Here is a 23,202-nt window from a genome sequence, read left to right as displayed (position 1 = left end):
GGTGACTTTTACACAACAAATCCTAAAATGGCGGTTTGACCTAAAATGGCGGCCTACATGGATTTAAGGTCAGGACGTTGCAACACAGATTTCTTTCGCAAGCGACTTTCGAGCAGCTTGGCGTTGGTCAATATTAAATATATTTATTACAATAGGAGGCACGATATGCTTTTCTATTTCGACAGTGGAAAACGGCTTTGCTTGTGCCCCTTAACTCTGCCAGGAGGGTGGGTGAGATACAGGCCCTATCCTGCAAACGGCCTTACCTGACGTTCCACGAATCGAGGGTGGTGCTGCGGACGCACCCTTCTTTCATGCCAGAGGTTCTGTTGGAATTCAGCCTCAACGAACCTTTGATGCTACCTGTTCTTTAACCGTAACCTTTTTCTCCGACTGAGAGGGCTTTGCACTCGCAGGATGTTGCTCGTGCCCTGAAGTTCTATGTGGTACGCACAAAGAGTTTTCGAAAGACTTCACAGCTGTTTGTGAACTTTGGTTCTGTGAACCACGGGAAGGCATTATCCAAGGCTTCCATCTCAAGGTGGCTCTCTGGCTGCACTCTCATCGGTTGGCAAACCGACTGCTTTCCGGCCGTCCAAGAACCCACGCCACCACAGCGATCATGGCGACGACAGCGATCCTGGCTGGGGTGTCCCGGCTGGGTATCTGTAGGGCTGCTACTTGGAGGTCCATGCACACCTTCACAAAGTTCTACAGTGTCGACAGGGATTCCAGGAAGGAGTCCAGAGTTGTCCAAGCAGTGCTACGCAACCTGTTCGCTGGAGGCGAGTCTGTTCCAGAGGTAATGGTGAATTGCTTCTGTTCACCCTTGCCACATCCCGTAATTGTGTAATGGTGTACTGCTGTGTATTTGTTATTCATGAGCATGTGAATCCATGCCAGACCCCATGCTGGAGAAGGAACAAGTTACTTCCCTGTAACTATTGTTCTGTAGCATGTGTCTGGCATGGATTAAAATGCGAACCCTCCCTCCGTCCCCTCTGCAGCTCTTCTTGGTCATACTGCCACTTTACATGCTTACCAAATCTGAAGATGGCTGCCAGAGGGGCTTTGGGAGAAGTCTGTCATTGGATGGGGGCAGGGGGCAGTATGACCCAGAGGACAGTGATTGGTTTATGGGAGAAATACAGTTTGTAAGTGAAACTGTTTTTATTTTACTGTCGATTCCCAGCTTGACTGGGAATATTCATGAGCATGTGAATCCATGCCAGACATATATGCTGGAGAACAATAGTTACATGTAAGTAACTTGTTCCTTATTTGTTACTGCTATTATAACTTCTAGAACGCATTGTCTATTCTCAACTCTCTACCTACATCTCCAACCATTCTCTCCCCCCCCCCATCCCCACCACAATCTGGCTTCCGCCCTCTACACGCCACTGAAACTGCTCTAATTTCTGTTCTCATTTCTCTCCTCTCTGCCCATTATTCCAAGCATTCCTCTATTATTTTCCTCCTCTACCTCTCTGCTGCCTTTGACACTGTCGACCACCCTCTACTCCTTAGCTCTCTATCCTCATTAGGCCTCAAAGACTCTGTTCTCAATTGGTTCTCCTCCTATCTTCTAAACCACTCCTTTTCAGTGTCCTGGGGTGGCTGCAACTCCCCTACCATTCCTCTCACCTACGTCGTTCCCCAAGGTTCTGTCCTTGGCCCTTTTAGCTCCCATTATCTCCTCCTTTGGTATATCACACCACTTCTATGCTGATGATAGCCAGCTCTTCCTCTTTCTCCTCTTTCTCACCTGACATCCACCATAAGATTTCTTCTTGCCTTTCAGCCATTAAATCTTGGATGTCCTCTCACTTCCTTACTCTTAACGCTGACAAAACCAAAGTCCTATTCTTCCCCGCTAACACTCTTCCTCCCGCCTCCCCTCCTCCATTCATTCGTTCTCCCCTCCCATCTCCCCTTCTCTCCCCATGCCCGCAACTAAGGTCTCCACATTGACACCCATCTCTCTTTCTCATCACATTTCTCTCACTGCCAGATCTTGCCGCTTCCACCTCTACAATATCCGTAAAATTCGCCCTTTCCTAACCTTTCACGCTACAAAACTATTAATCTCCTCCTCTCCAGACTCTTCTACTGCTCCACTCTTTTCTTTGGACTCCCTTCCTCTCACCTCCCCCCGCAAATCTAACTATCACTCCGCCATCTTTCTCGTCGCGACTCCAGCTCCTCTTCACTTTACTCACTAGGTTGGCTCCCTTTTGACTCTCGGCTCAAATTTAATTTCTTCTGTCTTGTCTTCAAAGCCCTCTATGGTCTTGCTCCTTCCTACCTATCCTTCCTTCTTACTTTCCATACTCCCTCTCATTCACTCCGTTCTGCTGATCTCTTCCTTCTCTCTCCTCCACCCTGTGCCCCCTCCCGCTTCCGCTCCTTCCAACTTCTTGCTCCTTTCCATTGGAACCATCTACCCCTCCCCGTCCGCTCTATCACCTCCTACCCTTCATTCCACACTTCTCTTAAATCCTATCTCTTCCCCTCACCCCTAACTTATTTTCCTTCCTCTTTCTTGACTGAATCTACCTCTACTTACACCTCCTACCCCTTCTCTCACTATTGTTTCTTTACATTTGCGCTTAACCCCCTCAACTTTGTAAATTGTTCATTGTACTGTTTTCTGGGTTGATCCAATTGTCATGTATTGCTTGTTGTAATTGATCCTCTTGTAAAGCGCTATATAAATTAAAATAAATACAAATATGTTTTCCCCATTCTGTATAAGTCTGATTTCTCGACATCTAGTCATAATCAATGGCAATTCCAATTTCAAAGTGTTCATCGTATTAATTGGTCTTCGTTTTCCCTTTTAGGTTTTCTGGTGTGACGGAGGAAGATCTAGAGAACACCCAAATCACCCTGCGTGATGTGCAGGCCGTATTATTAAACATGTTCTGCTCCGAGACCATCCTGATTGGGCACAGTTTGGAAAGCGACTTATTTGCACTAAAGGTGGGAATGGCAGATTTATTTATTGAGCATTTTTTAGGTGCCTATACAACAGAATGGTGTTTCTAGGCGCCACAAAACAAAGTGGGGACGGAACAGGGGAGTAAATAACAGTGGCAAAAACAGTAAAATACAATTGTGGTCCTACTGGGCCTTGACATTCGGACGTGCGAGTGCAGTGAAGAGAAGTGCAGGAGGAGCTAGGTATGGATAAGTGCTGGTGGGAACCCGGGAAGGAAGTGCAAGGGGAGCCACAGAGATAGCCACTGGCTAAGGGCTAGGGTGGAGGAATCTCAAGGGTGGTAAGCACAGCCACCAGGCAGGGGTGCTGAGGGAGAGGGTGCTGGTGTCTAATGGGTAGAGGGCCTGGTAACCTGTCAGATTCATGAAGGACCGGACGCTAGTCTCAGAGACAATGTGGTGATTAGCAGGGAAGGGAAAGACATAGAGAAAAGCAGTGTTTTGAGAAGTTTCTAGAAAATTAAGGAGGTCTGGTTCTGTCTGAGAGGGGCTGGCAGGCTGTTCCATAGACCGGCACCAGCCGATGAGTGACATCTGCCCCCCGCTCTCTGCTTAGATATGCGTTTGACAAGCAGAGTTTTGGAGTTAGATTATCAATTAATGAACCGAAGCACAAAAGCCTAATGGACTTCACAGGACAAAACCAGATGTTTCAGGTTCTCCGATTTTGAGCACAGTAGTGGCATAGGTGGCACAAGGTATTGAGACGATCCCACAAGTTCAAATTCTCCTTAGTTTGCAAATGATTAAGTCTAAATCTCAAGATGGTGTCCCTGAACCCTTAAGAATTGCACCAGCCATATTACATGTAAAAAAGTCACAGCAGCAATCTTTGCCTGAAAATGCGCATGTTCAAGGAAACAATTCCTAGTTCATAACGGATTACTGACATTGGCGTGCTCTTTGGCAACATTGGAATGTTTTTCCATATAAAGACCTCCAACTTAGCCGGATCAAAATCAAATAGTACATTACTGGCACTAATGACAATTTGCCAAACCTGTTGTGGAAATGCTGCATTTGTGATACTAAATCAGAAGCTTTACATTTAAATTGGTTCTTAAGGAGCTTGTTATTTGTCTGGGATCAGATTGTAAAACCCAAACATTTTGGGTCATCAATCTTCTTCAATCTATGGCCCAACAGCCACCAATGATATCTATTCCTCTTTTGACCTGCTATAAAGTGCAAGAGCTTGGTGGTCTTAGTGTTTATGACTAGGTCATTAGTTATATATTATTCAAAGGCGGAGAGTAAGCACTGCAAACCAATTTTAGTACAGTCAAGAAGAATTAAGTCATCAGCATGTGTAAATCATGCTTTTTGGGGAAGAGTAAAGCAGCCCTGGATAAGACAATTTCTATATCTGAGCGGTAGTAGTTAAAAAGAAAAGAAGCCAAAAGACATCCCTGAAAAAGCCTTTTATGTAATGATTGGAGTAGATACCTGCCCAGAAAGGTTTAATCTAATTCTTAGGATTTTTGTCAGAGTTACAACTGTCTCAAGAGGCCTAAGGGCACCCTCCTATTCCATTTTAACCCATTAAAGTCTTCTGTTGACTTTATCAAGGGCTAATGAGAGGTCAATACTTGCTATGTACATATTGGGTATACCTCCTAGCCCTGTGCTTCTTTGAATAGAGTCAACAATAAGTCCTGAGAGGTTTGTGCCAATGCCCGCCTGATAACCTGTTTGTTTTTCTTAGGAATAGTATTGTAAGATGCCCACTCAATGAATTCCTTTAGAAGGAGGGACGCAAAGATGTTAGAGTCTGCGTCTGAGAGGGCAATGAACTGATAATTCCAGGAGTCAGTTTTGTCTCCTCTTTGAAAAATAGGCACGATATGTGAAGATTGCCACATTACTGGAATTTGCCTCTCTTTTAAGATCGACAAGAGAATATGCTGGATAGTAACCCACATTATGGAATCTTGTTTAAAGTGCCTATTGCATTGGCTATTTGGACCTGGCATGCAAGAGTTACTGCTCTTCTTAATGATTTTGCCGTTATCCTCTGCTTCAAACTTCAAGCACCAAGCCTCGTTTGTATCATGATGCTCAGAGGTTGATCATATAAGGCCCTACAGTAAGCAATCCAGGCGAATTCAAGAGTATGATTTTCTCGTAAGGTTTATTGGGTTTTCCCCCAAGGTATTTACCAGTAATTTAGATTGATGGAGCTGTCATACAATTTAGCATCATTTTGCCATCAAGCTGCAAATGGGTCATGCTTAGCATTTGTGCTTTGTTTTTATGTTTGCCGGAAAGAGCAGTTTATTCTAATTATCGCTCGGCAAATCGCACTTAAGTACAATTTTGATTGACAAATAGACAATTTCATTCCTTTTTTATGGGCTGAATTTCGAAGGCGAAGATATGGATTCTTTTTCCAAGGAATTGTTAAAAAAAAAGGTTGGAAAATTAAGCACATTTACGGCTTCTATTCATGTGTCCCGGCGCACAAATCCAAACCTGTTGGCTAACTTGAATTTATTGATAGTAGGTACATTCCAGATCAATCATTACGTCCTCTGGAGACTTTTACTTCTTGTAAGGCTCATTCCTCAAGTGAAATATGAGAGCCCTTTTGAAAAAGCCCCTCCAAGACGTATATAGAATTAATACAGTAATCCTAATTGTCTCGATGCCAGGTGCTACTTCCCCACAAGGTCACCCTCCAAGTTCCGATCTTTTAGAAAGGACAACACGGTTTGCCTCCGACATGAGATTTCCAATGATCAGTATTAGCAAAACTATCTATAGGATCTGAGTGATGTCCTTTCCTAAACAATCTGAATTGAAGTCCCTTACGATCAATATAAAATCGTTCTAGAAGATGTTGTGCCACTTACTTCAAATGTTTGTTGGCTTAATCAAGTATAATTTTAAAGTGATCTGTGCCACATTAAAATACAAATAAATGTGTAAAATATCTGAAGAAAACCCCTTAGCAATGATATGCAGAGCCAAAAGACTGATTGTCATCAAAAATGGTTACATTCCAAACCTAGGAAGAATTGACAGCAATCACCAGACCGCTGTAACGTCCTTGCTTTAGATTGTGTGCAGCTTGTTGTATAATAGTTATGTTCCATGGCACAATGCTGAGGAGTGATTGCTCGCTAAAATCCTGAATGTTTCGATGAACTATTAATATTAACAGAACGTAAAGAAGCAGCAAGCTAGGACCAATCCTTTGATGGATGATCTTGTGAGCAAGGGGCAGCTGAAAAACAACCCTGTGATTTGTAGACATTCCATCTTTACACAAAATTACCAAAAGGGGACACAAGGTATAGGTTTCTGATGAGGCAGAATCTTGTTTCTTATGATAAGAGGGTATCAAATTTGCTCTTCTTACATTAAAGTCCCTTTGACAAAGGTCATCCATAGCGGTCAATAAAATCTCACTCGCAATTCTGGGTGGAATGTCAATATCTACAACGTACGTTATAGAAGAAACTGTGAAGGCAACAAATGCGATGGATGTCAGCCAAAGTAATCGTACGCAGAGAGGGGACGGCATGAAAGAAAAACATAATATTCCATAATGTAAGGTTTCCTGCTCTTCCGAAGGGAATACAGATTCTATTTAAACCCGTGGAATAAACTGTGGTGGTTCCTGAAGTGCCAACTCACAACATAGTTCTTTATTGGTGTTAAGGTCCCCCTGGTAATAAAGTTGACTCTTTTAGAAGAATAGATGGACCTTGCTTGAGATTTCCAGGCTTGTGTGTTCGGCCCAGGTGAAATAAGTTGGGGTGGGGGTCTGTGGCATGGGACACTTGGTTGCAACATCCAACTCCGTCTGTGTGGAGGAGTCCATCAGAGTATTTACAGCCTTACTAACTGGGCTCTGGGCCATCGGCTCCCCATAGTCCTTTTCTTTTTTTTTTTTTTTCTTCCTCCTTTTCCCATATGGGGCGAGTATGAATGAATTTCATTGAAGAGCTTTTATTCATTTGTTAAGGTTTTTTGGATTTTATTTAGTCTTTTACAGCCCCTTAGACCAAGCCTTTTTTTGTCGTGAAACATTCGGCATTCCCTAATTCTCCAAGCACATTATTTTAGGTGAAAGAGAGCCATTAGGTCTCTCTTCACATGGAAGAAATGCAAAAATTCTCTCTGGTGGAGTGTCCGGCATAATCAGAGCTGAATACCTGTATAGGCCAGTTGGAGAGTATGAGCCTTAACTTCCAGTTTTATGAGGTCAAATACATTAACCAGGGAATTTAGCAGGAAATGCGAGGCTGCAGGTGACTGTGAGATCCTGTCATTGGCTGCTTCCGGAGGAGTTTAAGGGTAGGATAAGCGAGGGTAACAAGAAGATATGGATGAATCAAGTGTGGAACCTTGAGGTTCCAAGTATTGGAAGGGAAACGGAATCGGAGTGTCAGAAAGCGACCCCAGAGAACGAGTTAGTCTGTCATTACTGGCTGTCTTATCCTGCTTGGGAATCGCAAAATCATAGGCCTTTGAAGTACTAACAACATTGATTGGTAAGGTTTCATGTTGAGGGGGTGATAAGTGCACGCGACATCCGAAATATTCATAGGTAAAACCCCAAACGTACACTCAGAATATGGAAAAAGTCAGTGATTTTCTTTGTTAGTTGAAGTGAGGCTAATATCCTGATTTGCTGCCCTCGTGGGCGTTGCACCTCCTGTTAGCTCGGAGCAAAAGGACGGCTGAGACCGGCTGCCGGAAGGAGGCGGGTAAGCGGCAACACATTCAGAGTTACAGGCCGCAGAAGTCTCCTCATTCTCCTCCTGTTTATTTCTCAAGAAATACATAACTGAAATTGTACAGGAGAAACCTACTACCCCCATGGTTGAAGCCCAGTATCTTGTAAGTTTGAAGTGGAATGGCTCTGTGCCAACTGCTCAAAACGCAGTTGGCAGCATTAGGCGCGCGAACATGCTTAAGAGTGCCGGTGATCCAAATTGTCTCTGCACCCTCAGCATGCTGCTGGGCTCCAGCCGGCGAAGTGAACAGCAATCTGAGGCAATGGTTCCACAAGCTCCGACAGTTCAGCACAAAGTCTAGCACAGTGTCCTGCTCAAACTACAACTCAATGGTGCTAATTTTATTGCCCTCGGAAATATGGAAGTCTGAACTTGCTGCAGCTTGTCAGGTTCCAAGATTATCACCTATTTTACTTCCTGAAAAATATTTTAACTTCTAATTTCTGTGTACAATATTCCCACCTCAAAATGTTATCCATGGCTCTACTAGTAAGGTGTTGCTAAATACTCACACGCATAGCTCATGTGCATAGGAGTTTGACCGAGGAATGAGGCTTTCAAGTAAGAAATGGATGTTCATTTTGCCGCTTTCCCCTCTCAGACCTCTATGCAACCCCCTTGCCCCTCCTCCCAATCTTTTGCTATTGCTTTGAACCAGTCCTGACTTTTGGAGGTAAGTGAAGCTTTTTTACTTCACTCACCTTGCTACGCTCCTCTATGTTGGCGGCACTGATCAGTCCCTTTGGGTATCAGTGCATGGGAACGGTTCCAGGTTGTGAAATTCCTTGTTTATTTTAAATTGCACACATCACCTTACAGTGGGGTGTGGTAGGGATAATGTTTGTCCATTTCATATTGTCTTTTGCAACTTTGTTACTTGCATGATGTGTCCAAATCCGGCTGGTGGCAGCAGATATTTTTCTACCATGTTTTTTAAATTCTCAAGCACACTTTTTCATTTTATGGAATAATGCCTTTTAAAGTACTATTACTCTAAAATGGCTGTGCCGCATGAATTACACCTGTCATTTGTCCATCTTGTATTTTGCCCTTCTTCCTGCCCTCTGAAGGCTGGGTTTGCCATATATAAGCAGCCCTTCTATGGGCAAAGCAGCAATGTGTTTGTGGTCAGATGTGGGGACTGAGACTGCCAGGTCGCAGTCCACATCCTGACCACGTTTTCTCTGTTGCTTGGTTAGTTGCAGGGGCCATAGGCTGTACTTGTACTTGAATGGTCGGCCTCTGCCAGCTTGAATGGTGCAGATCCTTACCATTGGTTGGCTTGGGTTGACTACAGTTCGAAACCAGGATAAAAGAACTCCTGCAGACATTCTTCAGATCGTCGTTGGAGCCGAGACCGCTTCGAAGAGGAGCATGAAGACCGGGAACTTATCGTTGCAGCCATCAAGCCTCCTCTAAAACAGTCTTTGTGAACCCCTGCTCCTTTGCCTATCTCCAGAAGTCCTTCATTGGTGCATCAACCCCTGGACTGGTGGGAACAACTAGTCTTGACCTCCTGTTTTAGGATCCTGCTGTGTGGAGCTTTGGGTCCCTGTTGGGGTAGGATTTTCATAATTATGATAAATCCTCCTGACCTGTGTCAACCCTAGATCTTTTTAGGTGAGTGGAATCTTTTTCCCCTCTGAGTCTTTTGCTCTTTTTATGGGTGACCTTTTTATGTCTCTCCATAGTGTGTGGTTGAAGTTATGGTTTCATAATACATTTGGGCTTAGGCCGGGTTACCCCTTTTTTGCTCCCCTGTTAATTTCTCTTTTATATACTTGGGTGAACTACTGTTCCCAAGTAGTGAAGAGCGATTTTTGCATCCGTTTTACATTTTCTATAAGTGAGCCAGCACACCCCACCTTATGTGGAGTGCTGGGGGATACAGTGTATCTCCTTTCTTACTTACCTGGTAACATTTTGTTACAATTACAAGTTTACTTGAATGGCTGGTGGCAGTGTAATTACTTGTATGACTTTTAGTCACTATTACCTGCATGCTGTTAATTCAGCCTCGATAATGCACAGAAGGACCACAATTTTTCTAAAATGGTGGGCTACTTCTTTTTTCACCATTTCTTGTGCTTGCTGTTTCTGAGGTGTTCCCCTGCCATTCTAGGTGGGAACGATCTCTGTGGAATTTTTGTCTTCTGCGGGACTCCTTTGGATTCCCCGCCCGTGCTCCAGAGTGTCTGAGAATGCAGGAAGCAAGGGAGGAGTCCAAAACTCTGCATCCCTGTGTCTTCCACTTTGCCTGAAAGGAACCAACTCCCAGTGGGGGGGCTGGGTGTCCTGAATAGACAGCCAGACTGCCCCTTTCTGTAAAATGCAGGGGGAGATTGCAGAAATTGTGCTGTAGTTCCTGTTAAATACACTGAACCTAGAAGCTGCCGAAAAAGTGATCACTGGAGCTGAACCCAACAAGGAAGATGAAGAAATGACAGCTGTAGCGATTTCCAACGACCGAAGTGCCTGCTGTGTAACTGAAGCCTTCTGTAACACTTCCTTCCAATCGTCTGGGCGGTCCCGACTGCGACGACTCCTACCCAGAGGCTGGTTAGATCCGCTAGTCTCAGGAAAACCTGCATGTTGAGCCATCCCACTATGTGCTGCAACCTTGCTGGTCTGCAATACACCATTAGTACCTCGAGCCATTGTGCGGTGCGCAGTCATCTGAATTCTGAATCTTGCTGAAACTTAGGGGGCATCCTGCTGGACCTCCAGCGACTTGATTCGAGTCCTTGTAGTCCCCACACCAGAGTGCTGGACCAAGATTAACAACGATAATCCAACTGCAAAATTCAGTCTTCTCCTGGCTCCTGAAAAAGGATGACAAAAACACAAAGCCGCTTCCAGCCGAAAAGAAACTGTTGCCTGGAGCCTTCCCTGTTGCTCCCTGCTGCAATTTTCCTTCCAGTGTCCTGTCTTTAGTCATGACAAGGAATTCAACAAGTAGGTTTTTAGCTGCAGATCCTGAAGACGTCCTGCTGCAAACTCCTTCTCTGTGCTGAGGTACTGTGTTGGCTGTGGTATTATCTTAAGCCTTGTGTAATTCATGTGAACCTTTGGGGCTGATTCCTGTGATTGGGAATCCTCTCATCCAGTTTGCCCAGGTCCAAGGCTGGAATCCCTCTTGCATGTCTTCTTTGATGTCCCTGGACCCTAACTAACTCTAAAGTGAACTACATACTTGTTCTGAAGAGATTCCCTCAGGAACTTCGACTTTTCCTACATCTGTGCCTATCCTGACCTGTCTGACACTAGAGCACTAGTGACCCCCTCCGGCTAATGAGAACATGCATGCTTTAAGAATAAGGAAAGACTTATAAGGTTTGGGCCTTTTACCCCGAAATGCAACAAGTGCTAAAAAGTTACTTACTTGTAAAAGAGTTGGTTGGTAACTGTCCATCTGAAAAATGTGCAGTTAAAAGAGTTTTTACTTTCATTTGAATGTGTCCTGCCATTATTAAATGTATGTGTGGGTTTGTTTTAATTGCCTGTGAATAGGATCCTCCTCTTCCCAAAAGTAATGCTGTTGGTTTCACCTAACTATTTCTTACAGAAAATAAGTGTATATGTTCACCAACTGGGTTTTGCTTCCCCTGACCTGATGTATAGTCTGTCTAGAATAAGTCTGTCTTGGGTTTTACCTACCCTGAATAGCTGTGTGACATTCCATTCTGAATAAGTGTACTGTGGATCCTGCTGACCCTGGTCTGCTTTGTACAATCCTAAAATAGTGTCAAGAAGTTATTGCTTACCTTAGCCTGGTCTTACTCATCTGGTATAACTGGCGGTTATCCTAAATGTAGTCGGAGGTTCATACTGTTACATAAATGTGTTCCACGATTCATAAAAGTATAGGTTTACTTTGAATTGCTGTTGCTCTTCTAAACTGTGTAATACTGGGTTGTGCCTCCCCTGAAACTGCTTAGAACCTTTCCACAGGGTCCATTACGTAGCTTGAAACCACTTTGATCTTTCTCAAAGGATTATTTTGTGTTACTTTCCTTGAATTGCTTAGTGCATTCAGAAATAGTTGTCTGTTAATACTTGTCATTGAGTAGTATAAGGCCTCTCCAGAAAGTATTTGAGTTGTTCTACTAACTCTGAACTTAATTCTAAAAAGTAATGTTGCAAGGAGTATACTTGTAACAGGATTTGTTTACTATGTGATTTCTCAGCTGAGTGTTGATGCATGACTGACCGTGTCAACTACTCTTGAATTACTGTCTGTGTTCAAAATGTATATGTAAACTGGTTTTACTCCCTTAGAACAGCTGATTTCATTCTAAATGTAGTATAGGTTTGACTCGCCGTGAACTGCTGATTGCTATTCTTAATAAGGTTATACTTTGGGTTGTATCGCTTAAGTATTGAGTTGGTTTTTATAATTCTGTTATATATAATGTGATAGTACTTATTTACGCAAGATTTACCTTGGCCTTCTTGTATTTAAATAAACCCTTATTTTTACAATACATAGTGGTTCTAGGGTTTCAGTGTTTCTTTGGACCTTATGTACGCTACAATTTCTTTGTACCAAGTTACAGCCCTCTCTCCCTCCTAAAATAAGCCTGGCTGCTCTGTCCATGCTACCATATTCTCAGGTGGTACCGCCTTATACTAAGAGTGGATCATATGCATTGTCTCAGATGTATGATTTAATTAAGCCCTTGACTGGACTTTAGAAAAACTGTCCTAACAGTCCTGGACCTATGCTGTGGGCTAACCAGTTTTTTGATGCAATACCTCGCATCAGTTGCTGTCCTGAGTTCGTACTCCGCAGAACCTTGACTTGTGAAACAAGAGTCATTGCAGCTTTCTGTTAGGGAGTTTTACTAAAGTCCACCTACGGTAGGACTAGAGAAGACTCACGCTTAGGTGTACAGGGCTACAATTCTCAGGTTTGGCCTGTGCACCCAAAAGGTGTGACAGCAATAGACTAGCAGCCATGCTTTTTCACTTTTATACAGTAGGACATGTAAGCATGACTCAAAGCAATAGTAGACTTTAGATGAATTACAGACAAGTATTAAGAGTAGCAAATCAATTCTTGTAACCAACATCAAGAAACCTAACACATATACATGTAAGTTCTTTTGGGCAGCCTATACTTTAAAACGTCAACCTTATCTGGGGATAAGAGTCTTGGTGTCAGAGGAGGCACTGGGGAACCAGGCCCCCTGGATGGCAAGACCAACAAAGGCAGACACTGTCAAAGTTGTCAAGAATAGCAGGTTTCTTCTGTGTTGCAGCTAAGTAAAATGTTTAGTTAAAAGGTGGCTCATGGGAGGTAAGGTAGACCATCTGAAGGCGTGTAGACCAAAGGACCAGTGTCCTTGAGCCTGGGAGAACACAGTTGGGTTGTCCACCCCAGTGTGCCTCAGCTCAGGGGGAGTCGGATTCAACACAGCAAGCATCCAGATGAGTACCTACAAGCAGGACAGTACCTTTTCTTGAAGAAAGAAGACTGTGCCACTGGCAGGTCCCCAGATTAGGCGACTGCAGTTCCTGTGGAGATTTCTGACCTCAAGGCTGAAGAAGGAACATTTGGTGGGAGCAGATGGTCAGCTTTTTTTGATGGGACGCCCAGCAGATGATCTTTACTATACTGGCTTGTTGGCGTTTCACACAGCCTTCTGTGCAGCGACGGTTGTCACACGGCAGACTTCTTTGTTTCTCAGTCCCAACTTGGAAGGGGGGACTTCTCAGAGTGGAAAAGAGTCCCTGGAGGTCCAGCAGGATGCCCACAAAGTTGCAGCCGAAACTGCGCTTCAGAAAAGGTTGCACAGAAAATTGGTCCAGGTCTCAGGGTAATGGGGAATTGCAGCCCAGAACGGTCACAGCTCTTCGAGGGATGGCTCAAAATGCAGGTTGTCTCAAGCCTGGTTGGTCTCGCCAGACTAGGGGAGCAAGCCGTCCAGGCTGGATCTTCCCCGTCGATGAAAGGTGGAGGCTAGAGCTGTAGTGGTCACTCGGCAACCCTTGGCGGTTGCTGGCGGTGGCTGCAGACCACCTTCTCCCTTTGATTCCTCGTTCCATCGGTCAACTCTCCTTTGCTGCTCCAGGACCCTCGCCTTTTATGCAGGAAAAATGGTTGGGACATCCAACCGCCATTCAAGCCATACCTGCAAATCTGGGAGCTGGCTTGTCCAGAAGGACAGCCAGCCTCCCAGTTCGAAGTGGATCCAGGGATCCACACTGCAGGACAAAGACCAGGGAAGTTTTGGTCGCCTCCCCCACTTCCTGTCCTTTCAGGCACTCAGAGAGCCTTGGCTGGCTTTCTTAAGGAAGCCTGCCAAAGACAAAAGTAGTATTAAGACCTCCCACACCCAGCGTGGTAGAAGGCGGCTCAAGAAAGGACGAGTCATCAAGAGTTGGCGAAAAAAGACTGGCACCATTTTAGATGAATGGTGACACATCATGGGTGGATAGGCGGGTTGAGTTTTGGCGGATTTGGCGCCAGAAAAATTGGCTGCGAACAGTTGTGCCACGGCCAAACCGTATACAACCAAGAAATTGATGTTGCCATATGTGGTTATGCACTCTACCTGCGTCAGAAGCTGCAGAACCAGTTCTGGCCAGATAACTGAATGTCGGAATTCCTTCAGAATTCCCAGCTTGATTAAAATCATGTGAACGTGCACAATATAGATTCTATGTATTATCCTTACAATGATTGGGTGACTGCCAAAGGTTTAAAAAGGCTATACCCGGGAGTTTGTGCTTTGCTCCCAACTTTCCTACTTCCCATGGATTCTGCATTATTATATTGCAGAATCCGAACCTGAGGTCGCAATAACCCAACAGGATATTTTATAGTGTGCTGTGGAGGCTATCATCCTGCTTACTGGCTGTTGCGGACAAGTTTATCCATTTAGATCAATTAATCATGTAATGCTTCCTGTGTTCACTGTAGTGCATACACTTTTGTGGCCCATATAGAGCAAGTCCCGTAGGTCTTTCATCTTTTTCTGGCAAAAATATTGATCAAATTGAAAAATGTGCGCCCCACTTTCATTAAGAACCTTAGTGTATTAAGCACTCAATACAGATTTCTTTGTTCAAATGCCGCTTTACAGTACCACATTCTGGAAATGCTGGCTCTGCTTTTCCTATCTCTGAGGTTAATGTGCATGTATATCTACTTTGGGGAATTAACACCACCTGTGCGACAAAACAATGTACCTGCATTAGATTGCGCTAGCTATATAAATGGAAATAGCATTTGTGTGGTGGTTAGGGACAGTTATCAGTTTTATGCGTAATCCCCTCTCCTAGTGAGAGCAACAGCACTTTTTGCTGGAATTCTGGACCTTTTTCTGGTTCTCCTGAATGAAGGGGGCCTTTTCCCGCTCATTCATTCATTATATGCTCTCACCATGGGACCTCAGTTATTTAGGTTTTATCTTATGTTATGGAGTCGTGCTTATTTCCATATCTTTTAAAGGCATATGTGTTACACTTTTGCAGCACACAGCACCTTAGGTGCAGTGTTACTGAGGGCCCTTTGGGTTCCCCTTTTTTATATTCTCATTTCTTTTAAAGGCTAGTATTCTTAAGGAAAGAGGGATATTTTGTATCCTTCCTAAACTTGTACCTTTGAGAGATCAGCATAACCCACCTTATGAGGAGTGCGTAGGGGAAACTTAGTATCCCTCTTCTCTCTGCTCCTGTAACTTTTTGTTTACAGTGACAACTCTTTAGTTATAACTGGTGGCAGTGGACGTGGTCTACCGACATTTTGTGCAATTTTCCATCGCAGGCTATATTCACAGCTGCAGTTATGCACAGGAGGGTCACGAATGTTCTAACATGGTGGCTCCTTTCTTTTTTTTGCCATTTCTTGTGTGGTTGTCCTTTGTTAACCCTTCTACTCTCCTGTGAGGGGGAGGTCTGAATGTGAGTTATGTCTTTGGTGGAAACACTTGGTGTAGGCCCCCACGGTTCCAGTGTGTCTGAGGACAGGAAGCAGGGGAGGAGTTTGTAACACTGTCCTTTGTCTACGTATGTGCCTGAATGGAACAAGGTCCCACTGAGGGGCTGGCTGTACTGATTGGACAGCCACCCACCCCTTTCTGTAAACTGCAGGGAGAGTTTGCAGAGGAATGAATGGGAAATCCTTATAAAAGGTGAGGTTCCTAAGGCAGAAAGCAAATCAAACACGAACAGAAGATCCGAAGGCGACCAGAGACACTGGCAGACCCTTCTAGTAATCGCGAAGAGGCCACTGCTGTCCTGACCACGTTTTATAATCGATAGAGGAGCTCCAAAGCGGACGGCTCCTTCTCTTTGGCTAGTGGGCCGAACTAATCACAAGACGAGCTGCAGAACAAACCGCCCGACGTGCTGTGACCTTCCAGGGCTGCAAACCGCCAATACCAGGGGACCACTGACACAATTGCAGTGCATCATCTTCCTGTGAATGAATCCACCCAGAACTTTAAGCTCCAGTTGGACCTCCAGCGGCAAGCCCCCCCCCCCTCCTCAAAGTCCCCTCACCAGAGTGCAGGATTACAGAATCGAGGCGGATTAACCAGGCGGTAACCGTTCACTGTTGGAGCTTGTAAAAAGGCGCCAAAACCGCAGACCGACGTGGGAGACAGAAGAATTCCTTGCTGAGGGTCCATTCTCATGACTGCTGCTGCGACATCCCTTCCAGAGTCCCTCCTTTTGTCACTACGACCTAGGAACAGGAGACCAGGTCCATCGCTGCTGCACAGGAAAGAATCCATCTGCATATTATTCAATACTCCTAAGGTACTGTGGGGCTCAAGGTAGTACTTGCCTCTAGCCGAATTGTCGCTCCTATGTTACTGGAGTGCGATACCAGGTGTTTGCATGATCTCCCATACCCATTGCCCAGGCTTAACAGCTTGTGCACCTATAGGGAGTCCTTTCCAAGATCCCCATCAACATTTTTATTCAACTAAAGCATTATACTTGAAAGTAACTAGTAACTTTGCCTTTTCTGCTGCTGCATGACTTTGGCCTCCCTCCTCAACTGACTTTGAATAACTTAACTAGTTAGGGAATGGCCTTCTAAAGTATTAATCAGTGATAATTATTGCAAAGTAGTAGAATACTGTTGCTTGAACTGAATAACCCTTTTTCCTTACAACAGAACATTGTTTGAGTGACTTTACAAGTGAACTGAACTGTCAATGAACTGTGCTCGTTGTCCATGAAAGCCACTAATATTGAATCAGTCACCTAAAACAGTGCTGTTTGTTTTTCCGTTTGTATTAGTCTAAATAGAATTTACTTGTCTTGTGTATAGAAAATACATGTATATTTATTCTAACTACAAGTGTGTGAGAGTTTCTTTGGGCTAATGTATTTACTGGGTTCATTGTACTTGCCTATAGCCCACATCCTCCTCATAAGCCTGGTTGCTCTGCCATTCTACCAAACCTTTGTGTAGTACAGACTTATACTTAGAGTTGGGGCCTGTATACCAAGCGATACTTTTATAGAGTCTCACCTGCTGGTAGACTTTGGGAAAACTCCCCTAACAGTGGTGCACTTGTTCCTCTTGGTGATAGTTATAAAAACTGTGTGGCAACCCTTATGAAGAGCATTAAGAGTTAGTCAGGAAATGTGATTAAGTAGCCAAATTCGATACTATGGAACCAAAGTGTTGATACTCATATTCTGGCTTTACCAGCAGATAATTCGATGATCCTGGACAAATTCCCTTGTCTCACTGTATAGTTCGGTGCTGAAAATATTTGCACGCTCATATACTGGTTGAATTATTTAGGGCATTTATGAGTTGTTAAGGTCTCTTTATTTAGGCCGTAGACTCACATAAATACAAATTTTTTTAAAAATGTAATATTTGGGTTATTGCGTGCTTTCTTTTTATGAAGGGCATTTGAATGCAAGAACAGACAGAAAAGAGCTGACTCAATGTTACATGCCATTGGCAAGCTCATTTTCAAGTGTTTTTGTGCAATGTGAAGTGTTCCTCTGTACAAATGAATCATCCACAAGTGTGTGTTGTGGGGTGTAATCAAAGACCCCAAATCAACAGCATTGAAGGGCCCACTGGAAAGAATGACCTGCCAGCTTTATAACAAAACCTTCACACTGATAATGGGCCCATTAAGGCAGACTGTAGGGTTACTGCAAGTACCTTTTGGAAGTGCCATGTGAAAAAGGCCTATCTGTCATTACAAAAGGAAAAGCAGCATTTTAGTTCACAGTGGCAGAAGAAATGCAAAGGCCCCTTTCATGTGGAAAGCCGAATTTTCAAACACTGACACCAAAATAACTTTGCGTGGGCATTTGCAGTTTAAAGCAAGGCATGAGAAAAATGTACCCCTGCTAATATAAAGATGTCGGGTAAAAGACATGGTTTGTGTTGACAAAAAGTAATGTATGTTATGCTTCACTTGAAAAATAACGGCATACATTTGAAAAGAAAAGCCCACATTGTTTCCAGGAAAAGTTACTGTAGGCCCGAGTTGGACCCTTTTGCTTGTTGTGGGGCAAATGTCACAAAGTACTACCCCACTGAAAGCCTGGCTTGCATCCTAGCTGTTTACAACTGCAATAAAGGGTGGCATGCTAAAAGGTGTTGAAAACAAACTTTCCCTAGACTTGGTGTCTCTGAAAGCTTATTTCTGTGCAGGAAAAATTGCATGGCCAGTGCATGACAGTAATGTAGGGAGTTGATGTGAAAACAGGCTCTGCAATCAAGGCTGAACTCTGAGAAAATAAATAGAGGAAAATAGAAGCTTTCCAGATTGAAATGGTTGTCCCCTTCAGATAAGAGGACATGATGACAGATGTCTGCAGTGGGGGATCTCGGTGTGGCTGGTGCATCGCAGATATTTACGATCTGCAGCCTCCACTTCAAACAATAAAGAGACTAATAAACAAAAAAACTCTGGCCACAGGCAGGGCCAGAGTGACAAATGGCCTGGAGACCAGAGAGCTACAATTTGCATAACACAAAGGGGTACTATTATCGTTTAGGCATTTTTCACAGCAACCATAAGTCGTACTGCCTTCATTTTTGTATCCTGTTTTAGATCATTTCCAGACGATTATGTTGAAATAAAATTCATCCACCTGTGACTTAGGGAATTGTAATGGCCAGCTAAAAGGTGTGGCTGGCTGCTCTGAACATGTTCCAAATTTGAGAGTGGGCGAACTGGTGGTGGGTAAAATTAGGAATGTGGGGAGTAAATTGCATGTTCTCACGATTTATGCTTTTTGTAAAAATGTCCAGAAATGTCCAAACGCCTATGCAAAATGGTGCAGACCCTGCTGTTTTATTAAATTCCCCATGGTTAACTGAAGCAGAATGTATATATGTGTACATTTTGAAGTTTTGCCACATAACACATTTTTGCCAAAATGTTGACATGGGAACAAAAGGGGATTTCAAATGAAACTTGCCATATGTCATTTCCAGACTCCTAAACCAATCCATGGAGAGAGGCTGAATTTGGGAGGATGGAGGAGGGAGAAGGGTAACTGTCCAATCCTGGTTGCGGGAATTCTTGCAGGTCACTGCACAAAATTGAAATCTTGATGGTGTTCTCACTGTTATATAAAGTGGATGCACTATGCGAGAAGGGGGCGAGCTGCAGAAAATTAACATCCAACAGCCACAAGGAATCACCAAGGATAATCAAAATTGCATCTGGGTGGAGCGGTCTATTGCTGGGTGTTAAGATGGATTTCTGAACTCTGACCTGGTGGGCAGAGGATCAGAAAACCAGCTTAGTTTCTTGGAACAGGGTAACTTTCTGGACAAGCCACACCAATCGAGGTAGCATTGGCAGCGGTCAAGTCTAGGTCTCGGGAGGGGTGAGGATGACTGAAAGACCTCAACGAGCACACAGAGTAAAGGACGCTACAAATCACTCCCAGTCCGGTGTATATATATTAAACATACATGTGCATTTATTCAAGGCCTTTGAACTTCAACACAAAGCAATTATTCAATAGTAATACATCAAACCAATACAACACTGCTATAACACATATATACAATACCAAGTGGCCTAAAGGGTTAAAAAGCACAGGATGGGTCCACAACCTAAAAGGGAAGGAAACAAGCAGTGCAAATAGTCTTCATGCAGTTCTTCATTAAATTAAGCATAACTGAGCGGCAGTCCAGTTCCTACGAAGAGAGGAGCCTAGCGCTCAATGTACTTTCAAATGCTGGTGCACATGATAGTGCAGAAGTGTGAAAACAGGGTCTCTTGCAAGGGCTGTAGCAGCTCGGGAAGGTGGGTGACAAAATGAAGAATAAGTTCCCACTATTCGTGGAGGATCTCCCCAAGAGGGCAGAACAGTTTCCAGGAGTTGGGAATGGGGCGGTAGCACAGGCTACCTGTAGAAAGGCGAGTGGCCCTCATTGTGTAAAAGTGGATGGATGCACTAGGTGCCACCGGTAATGGTTGCAGGTACTCGCCGACACCCGGCGCACTCTGGACCAGACTTCAACAGTCGAGTCCACTTTGGTTGCAGGTTCAAATGCAGCAGTTGTGCGGCGCTGCGGCTTTCAGCTGCGAAGATACACCAATGATTCCCTGATGGGACAGTGGCGATTTCTCTGCTCCTGGTGGATGGATCAGGCACAGAGGGGCACAGCAGCAAGGCACCTGCAAAGTTCGTCACCTGGGCTGGGCGACACAGTAACCACGTGTACTCTGGTTCGGGCACTCTCTTTATTCCAGACCTGGGAATGCCAAGTGTACGAAACTCAGTGTGAGAGTGCCGTGAACACAGAGCTTGCAATGTGCCAAGTTTCAAGGGTCTCCTCCAAACGGCAGCGGCGTCAGAGCAAAGGTCCTGTACAAGCTGGTCAGCCCACTGGTTGGCCCATGGACACTTCCGAGAAGGCTTACTTGCAGGGTTTGATGAAGGTGCCGAGAATAGTTGGTCCCACTATTCCAATTGGTCGAAGCGTCCTTCTATTTTGGTCACACGCAGAGGGGTCCAACAGGACAACAGCGGGCTCAGGGTGCCAAACCTTGCAGCTGGTCACTAGCGGTTCAGAGACTTGGCTTCTTAGTTTCAGGATACTTGGATCCGATCCTAGGTTCAGTGAGAACTCAAGAGTGCAACCTGGTGTGGGTGTTTGGGGCCTTCTCTTATCCAGCATTTCCTTTGGGCCAAAACGAAGAGGACCCAATGGGAGATTTGCTCACATACAGGCACACCAGACGTGGACCAATCAAGGACCACGGTGGTCCCAGTCATTCCCAGTACACCAGACTCTCTGGCACCCAGGATGTGTATTGGAACTTGACAGTCCAGCCCACATCTTGGAAGCACACAAAAGGCATGCAGAAGCCTGCAAAAGCTTGGCGTTTTGAGGTAGAATGCATACCCAAATAAAAACTGACCTGGGTCGGCTCGACCTGGGGAAGGCAAAGGGGAAAAATGGCCAATAGACGGGACAAAGAACCTTGTGGCATGGCCATTTTGGAGCCAGGCCACCTTCCTGTACCAAACGCGGTTTGCACTTCAAGAAATAGTTAAAAATACATGAAAAGATGAGCTGCCTCAAGGCCTGTCCTAGGCATATCGGCACTTCTCTTGAAAAATCCTTTGAGGGAGTGTAGGGCCTTTGAAAATGAAAGGAAGACCCAAGCGCACTGTACTGTAAGGTACATTGTGCACTTGTAACATGTTGCAGAAAAGTTGCAACATTGGTAAGGACTAAGGGAAACCGTCTCCCAGTACTGACTGGCTTTAAGGGCATGTCCGTTTCCCCATAATAAAGTGAGCGAAAGCCCAGTGGAGAGCAGCTGAAGGCTCTAAGGGGTCTAAGGTAGCGAGGAATTGGCACATTTCTGAGAATTCTCCCTAACACTTGTTCCCCAACCCCCCCTCCCCCTCCCTGTCCCCCCAGACTAAGGGACAGGAGGATTTAATCTACCCCTGGATGAACTCCTTACTCCAGGCGGTCATACTTTCTGGAGAGACCATCAGCATTTTGGTGATTACACCCTGACATGTGTTCTATGGTAAAATCAGACCCCTGTAGGCTGATTGACCATCTTAACAATTTAGGGTTTTCCCCCTTCATCTGCATTAACCATCCCAAGGGTTGGTGGTCTGTCAGAATCACAAAAGTACATATAATTATGGTCTAAACTTCTTCAAACACCACACAATGGCAAAACATTCATGTTCTATGTTTGCCCACCTTGTTTCAGCTAAATTCAGTTTTCTACTGATGAAGCAGGTTGGTTGTTCCTTGCCTTTCTCATCCAGCTGATTCAGAACTGCACCTATACTTGTATTGGAAGCATTTGTCTGTACAATAAAGGATTGGTTGTAGTCAGTAGCTCTTACGACTGGAGCTTGACAAAGGGCTTTCTTAAGTCCTTCAAATGCCTAGGTGCACTCCTCATTCCACCTGACCTTGGGGAATTTGGGTGAGATCATCACCTTCAAGGGAGAAACTATGGTCCCATAGTTCTCAATAAAGTTCCTATAGTAACCTATGAGACCTAGAAAGGCTCTCACCTGGGTTTGAGTAGTAGTAGTGGCCCAGTCTTGAACAGCTTGTACCTTGCTAGGCAATGGCCATATTTCACCTCCTCCTAGCTCATGTCCAAGGTAGACCACTTTACTCTGACCAATTTGACATTTACCTGCCTTTATGGTCAGATTAGCCTGCTCAAGAGCCTGCAATACATATCTTAAGTGTTGAATATGTTCCTTTCAAGTAGGGCTGAACACTGCAATGTCATCCAGGTATGCCATGCAAAAGTCCTCCATCCCATTCAGAGCATGATTCATCATCCTTTGGAATGTAGCAGGTGTATTCTTTAGTCCAAAAGGCATAACCTTAAACTGGTAGAGGCCTCCATGGTCAGTCAGAGCTATTTGCCAATAGCGTGAGGTTAGGTCAAATGTACTGAGGTACTTGGCTGAACCAGGTTTGTCCACCAGCTCATCTGTCCTAGGTAAAGGATGGGCATCAGTCGTGGTGACTGCATTCAGAGCTCTATAGTCCACACAGAATCTCAACTCTACACAAAGCTACAGACCAACAAGGTACAGCTTGCCCTCGTTTCGCTCGTTTTGATACTGCATAGTAAACGTGTCTTTTCAACGCAAGTTGTTTTCCTTGAAGAACCGATTTAGAGCCTTCCTTGTCCTGTCTTTACAGGCACGCGCCATTTATTTTTGCACGGCCCATTCCGTGACCGTTTGAGGAAACTGCACTCTACAGCGTCTATTAGCTTACACTACTTGACACAGCCTAATGAATCCCGTATGTAAGTAAATCTCCTTTTTCACTCTAATACTGTGGGCCAAACATTTACCCATTTTGTGAAATCAACCAACATCCCTCTGTGCATATCTTTCGCAGGGTACACATACCTTTAGGCATCTGATGGGTCAGATGTAGTACTATGACCTCCAGCAAGCATTTGCCCTGACCACTGCCCACCTACCTGTGAGACTT

General features: G+C 44.5%; 1 protein-coding gene across 1 annotated transcript in view; it reads left to right on the top strand.

The window, feature by feature from the left end:
• The window catches only part of REXO1 (RNA exonuclease 1 homolog), a 1,041,135-nt gene that overhangs the window by 973,848 nt on the left and 44,085 nt on the right, over nucleotides 1-23,202 (top strand). The window contains exon 14 of the mRNA XM_069649491.1: nucleotides 2,847-2,985. Within this exon, the coding sequence (XP_069505592.1) occupies nucleotides 2,847-2,985 (139 nt within the window). The remainder of the gene's footprint in view (nucleotides 1-2,846; nucleotides 2,986-23,202) is intronic.

This window comes from Ambystoma mexicanum, chromosome 1p (genome assembly GCF_040938575.1).
Source record: "Ambystoma mexicanum isolate Mex_15411 chromosome 1p, UKY_AmexF1_1, whole genome shotgun sequence".
In the NCBI taxonomy this organism is placed as follows: Eukaryota; Metazoa; Chordata; class Amphibia; order Caudata; family Ambystomatidae; genus Ambystoma; species Ambystoma mexicanum.
This window is presented reverse-complemented; position numbering and strand designations above follow the sequence as displayed.